Here is a 5,621-nt window from a genome sequence, read left to right as displayed (position 1 = left end):
ACAATAAGGCTTTCAAATAAGTCATGGCTGTACGGCAGTGAAGCATTGGTGTTGAACACTGATGTCATGCCGTCATTGATGATGATGATGATGATACCCTTGAAACCTGTATTGTTCAGCACTGAAAGTGTCCTAGTTGGTTTTAAAAGGAATCGACTTATTGTTTTCCAATTATGAGCGGTTGGGAAACTGTTAGGGTCATCTTTACGTCGTGAGCTTTTAGATGGTCTGGAAATAATTACTCACATGACCGCAACCATTTTAAAAGTGGTTTATGCCAAAAAACCGTAGTCTGATGAACAGAGGGGATAAACTTTGGTGTACAGTAAAACGAAATGAACCGCATGGGCTGGCCTTAGCGGAGACACGATTGCACTAGAGGGCAGGCATCCTGAAGGTACCCTATGTAAAATGCGGTGTGTCCATGCGCAATCGTCCCTGCAGTAGGCTGTGTGATGTCTTTCTGTATGTTGTCTCAAGCTAGTTGGTGCGAGATAGGTTACTTTCAAGCTTTTTTATCTTTGCACTGGATTAGACGATTAAATGATTACTGCTGCTTATATAATCAATCACTTGTGGTACAGTTTCTTGTTACGGATACCTCACACTTCATCGTCAACTTCCCTTTACTATTTTTGTTTTGAATTGAATTTGACCACCCTATTTTTCAGTGCGACCAAACTAAACATCTGAAGCAAGTTGTGACCGGTGTAACTATTTCTGCGAGTTGTCAAAATGACTGAGGTTCACAATTCTTCCGCCTTGTACGAGTTGAAGGAACACGGTTTAATCAGTTATCCGGGTGCTGAAGAGGAGTGGAGTACCGAGATATTTCGCAACAAATTTGAGGTCTCCATCACTGACATGTCGGACACCTTGGAGTTCGATATGGTGCATATCGATTGCTCTTTCGCTAACGCAATTAGGCGCATACTCATAGCCGAAGTTCCCTCCATCAGCATTGAGCGTGTGTATCTATTCCAGAACACAAGCGTAATGCCCGATGAGGTTCTGTGCCATCGACTGGGCCTTGTCCCGTTAGCGATCGTTCCGCGACATCTGATATTCCCATCCAGAAGTTTGCCAGAAACGGATGAACTGACCGAATTCAATCCAATGGAGCATGTAGTTTTTGACTTCAAGGTTTCCTTCAAAAAGTCGGATTTGAAGGGCTGTTCAGAAAGCTCTGGAAAGGAGTTCATAAGTGAATTCAATATTCCCTCAGTTCGATCTTTGGCAGTCTACAGGTAAGCGGTGGCTGCTGATGAAGTCCGTCAAAAACAGTCCCTCCAGTGGGTCGTATGCTGCACCGGTTTTTGTAACTCAGTGCTTGTTTAAAAATTTGGATTCAGCCCAAAGGGAGATTTATTTTCGCCTTAGTTTTAGAGGAGGAACAGTGTTTCCGGTAAATTTTTGGATAAGTCCCTGCTCTTGGTAGCTGGCACTCATGCAGTCATTTTATGTGGATCTTGCCATAGTGGGTCTAACTTGAGGGTTGGTCACTTTGGAGGGGTATTACTGGATAAGTGAACCTCCCGGGTGTCCGTTCAACTTCACAGTGTAGACATTCAAGGACTAGGTGCGGTTAAACCAACAAACACAATCTTTTGGGATAGAGTATGATTTCGTCTTTTTAGTCCGCTGTGTGCATATGCTCGATTTGGAATTGATCACTCATTGTATGAAAACACTGAATATTCGTTAATCCAGAGAATTCAAGTGCTGTTTGTTTATCTAGTTTAGTTTTATGGGGGGTCGACGTTGTAGGTCTTCGGCACAGAAAATTTTCCAGTACAGTTTGATTCTAACTTTGTTTTTTTAAAACCGTTCAGCTGTAGCACCTTTTCGATGCCTAACTTCCATGTCACTCGAAGGAAGCACGAGGGCTGGGGTACTCTTAGGTTGCTCAAACCTAGACAGGGAAGTCGAGAGGCAGAGATTGGGTTTGAACTACGGACCTTCCTGTCAGCAGTAAATTCGTGCTCGAGCCATCTCGCCCCACCTTATGGTTTTGTGGGAAATCTGATATAGCTCGTACTATTTGGAGTCCTTTTTGCATCATTTAGATGAGAAATGTGTTAGAATATTGATAGCAGAATTTTCCAAACTGAACCGACTTCTGTGGATACGGATTCGTCATATGTATTGGGAATTGCAGAGAGTTGTCCAAACCCCCTTCTACAAACAGCAATAACAGACAAATATTTTCACCCTCTGTTACTGTGCAGAGGGTGCCTTTACGTCATTGATGATAAGAACCCTATCGATCTGGGTTGTGCAGACAACGAAGCTCTCATTTCTCTAAAAAAAATAAACTGACCATCTGGCGCGCCCTTTGCACATAAAAAGTGCAGAATCATGCTTAAGAATATGCAGCTTCGAAGCATTCGTAATTCAAGGAGATGCACTAGAGGTTGTGCACGGTAGCTTGACTCGATAATTGCACCAGGTCTGTTTGAAATGTGTCTAGTGGAGGCAATAAATGAATCCCATAGAAATTCTGCTCGCTAATAATGGCTTTAGAGAGAAGTATTATTGATGGATTTGCACCGAGTCTACTCTTTTAACCTTAAGGAGCTCTAAGTTAAAATTTCTCTGTGAGACCAACACTGGTACCGGCGTGTAGATTGATGCTGACTGTGATCGCAGCCTACTGCCAAACGCGAGATGGTTTTCGGTCATCCATGTTGCCTGAGGTTAAGTTAAAATTTCTCTGTGGGACCAACACTGGTACCGGTGTGTAGATTGATGCTGACTGTGATCGCAGCCTACTGCCAAACGCGAGATGGTTTTCGGTCATCCATGTTGCCCGGGTTTGGATTACTATTAGGACTCAAGTGAGGCTGAATTCTTGTGATATCTGGGTAGATTTCATTCATGCGTGACTTGCTTAGACCAGATATTCCATCTACTTTGAAATCCTGTTAGCTAATAGCCTTTACTTCGTCTATATATATGCTACAATTCATCACTGAAAAGGCCTCTACGCCGTTCTGACTGTCGTAATAGGACTAGCCACGAATCCTGTTTGGCTGCACGGTCGGCTCAACCACGAAATGGATACAACGTTATGAACAGATCCCCTTGTTTTCAAAATGGTGAACCCATGTGAACCCATGTGTCTGTGGAGTCCTCCCATCAACTACATAGGCCAAATCAATGTCTTTTTCGTTTAGCTTAAATGACATACCGGCTGCAAACAACCCTCCGGAAACACTTCTGAGGCTCCAGTCAGTAAGGTTCTTCAGCTCCTGTTCATCCGCCTTGCCGTTCCCAATGTTCGGATTCTCAAATTTCCTATTAGTTGCGTTCCAACTCTTTAGCTGAATGACCTACTTCCGTTAATTATGCGGACCAGTGGTTGAACTTCATCCTACCATTTGATACTGATCTGTACACTACCACGAAGACTTGAATCCCACTTATACTATTATGTATTACCAAGATTGCCACGCACCAGTTGGAAATACGCTCCGCGCAGGAACGTGAAAATTTGGATTGACATGAGTAACACTAAGGTCGAAGTCTTGTACTGCTCCCAGGTCAATGTCATGCTACTTTGATTGCAACTGTTTTGATGCTGACCCTCAGGTTCGCTGAGCTTCGATCTGGAAACAGCCACTGCAGAGTAATTCCTGAACCCAGTAGACTCTGGTGTATAACTTCGCTAAGCCCTCGACAACTTTTCGGAGACTGATGACAATGTTGTTTAGACATAGTCTTAGACATTGTCCTTTTTCCTCCCTCACTTCGTTCAAACGTACCGCTCTAATTTAGCTCGGAGCTCAAATGGGTTCCGTTGCCCGGACAGGAGGAGCTCTTCGGAGCGGACCAACCCACTGTCGTTTCTCCTCACATTTTGATTAACAAACTGGCCGTTGGGGATGAAATTGAAGCTCGATGTGTTGCTGTTAAGGGCGTCGGACGGGATCACGCCAAGTTCTCTCCAGTCGCTGCGGCCTACTATAAATTCCTTCCTGTGATCAAATTGCTGCGCCATATCGAAGGAGATGAAGCCAGACTGCTTCAGCGGAGTTTTGCTCGCGGTGTTATCGGGGTAAGTCGTTTAATAGCACTTTAAGATGGCTTGTATCAGTGATCGGTGCCACTTCATACTGCTGTGGTTGATCTCGTCAGAGATAGGAATGTAACAGAGTGTTAGCCGGAGGAACTGCTGTTGTTCGATAAGAATGCAGAACGGACATAGGAACGTCTGTTCCGTACAGGGCGAATCGACGAAATGGCCTAGTGACTGCAAACTGATGAGAATCGATATGCCCACTGTCAATTTAAGAGTTGGTTGTTGATTAAAGAAATAAGACTGGTTCGACCAGATAAACAGTCACCAGCTATTGGACGACAAGTGTTAGGTATGTGTGTCGTCCTTCAAGTAGAATCACTTGTCTTCAGTATCACGATATATGGCTTGAAATTGACACATTCTGAGGAGGCACTCTTTGACTCTCCTTTACGATATCCCGTTGGTACAAAATTCTCTTCCATCGAACACAAGGGTGGAAAATTTATGTGCCGGACCAGGACCGTTAGAACAATAATATTCCAGTGGCGATTGTGAACACTAAAACGCCATCTTCATATTCATGGCGTGATTATAGTTTTCACGTTTGCAAAAATTGCTCTTTAGAGGAACGTACTTTTGAACAGTCTTCCGAGGCTTATTTCAGCGGTCAAACCCCGGGTATCAGTCAATGCAAAGTAAACCGCTTTTGGTCCGTCACCTCAGGTGGTATCTCTGGAGGGAACAGCCGTTGTACCCTTCTTCACTTTAGGGTGCAGCATGAAGATACCGACCAAAAGTAATATCTTCTCTGAAGGGGCAGGATCATATCCGGTAAGAAGCGAATAATCACTGGGCTTTACGTCACCGCATGCACTATCTTTCCTTGAAAGTGCATATCTACAAGTGGACATCAGAGGTTGATCTGTTGGGTGTGGACGCATAATTCCAAAGGGTGTCTCTCCGGATTATAAATGGAGCTACCTATTGGTGATAATCTAGTCAGTTTATTGACCAATCTAGCCTCAATATAGCAGTAAAGTTTACCAACGGAGCGTAGTAACTATTGCTAGGGAAGTGCTGTCCTCTCGAAGAACCGAAATTCATACTTTCTTTCACACCCTCTGCCAAACCATACTTCGTCCACCTCGCGGTTCACCTCATTCTGAAAGAGGCACGGAAAACAACACGCGTCTTAGTAGACGGTGTTTCGACATGCGTAGAACATAATCGAGCCATCGTAGTTATTGGAGCTGGATGTTCTTTGCGATTGAAGTTCCTGACAGACAACCAAATACCAGCTTTCTAGTTATATCGTTGCGAATCCGTTGACGCCTTCTGAAAATAGCAGCGCTTTTGAGGTATCAGTGGTAAAAATACTGAATACACATCATCTGTCTCTTGCGAGAGTCGAGTAGTTCCAGGACGGGATTAGAAAGGAGACAGGATAGGAAGACGTAATGTACGCTTTAATCGTCTAATAACTGTAGTACATGAGCTGAAAATAGTGTGAGAATCACGAGTTAATGGGTTATGCAAATGTATGGGTTATATAGTCATGACATTCTCCCCGCCTTGGAATAAGTGTGTACTTTGCGGAGAA

General features: G+C 43.9%; 1 protein-coding gene across 1 annotated transcript in view; it reads left to right on the top strand.

The window, feature by feature from the left end:
• Positions 1 to 462: 462 nt before the first annotated feature.
• T265_10182 (hypothetical protein) overlaps positions 463 to 5,621 on the top strand; it is a gene marked incomplete at both ends in the record, with an annotated part of 20,666 nt that continues 15,507 nt past the window's right edge. Inside the window, 2 exons of the mRNA XM_009176476.1 lie at positions 463 to 1,247; positions 3,778 to 4,057. Coding sequence (XP_009174740.1) covers positions 736 to 1,247; positions 3,778 to 4,057 — 792 coding nt within the window. The remainder of the gene's footprint in view (positions 1,248 to 3,777; positions 4,058 to 5,621) is intronic.

Source organism: Opisthorchis viverrini, assembly GCF_000715545.1.
Source record: "Opisthorchis viverrini unplaced genomic scaffold opera_v5_340, whole genome shotgun sequence".
NCBI classification, from domain to species: domain Eukaryota; kingdom Metazoa; phylum Platyhelminthes; class Trematoda; order Opisthorchiida; family Opisthorchiidae; genus Opisthorchis; species Opisthorchis viverrini.
Note: the sequence above shows the minus strand (reverse complement) of the source record. Positions and strands in the feature narration are given on the sequence as shown.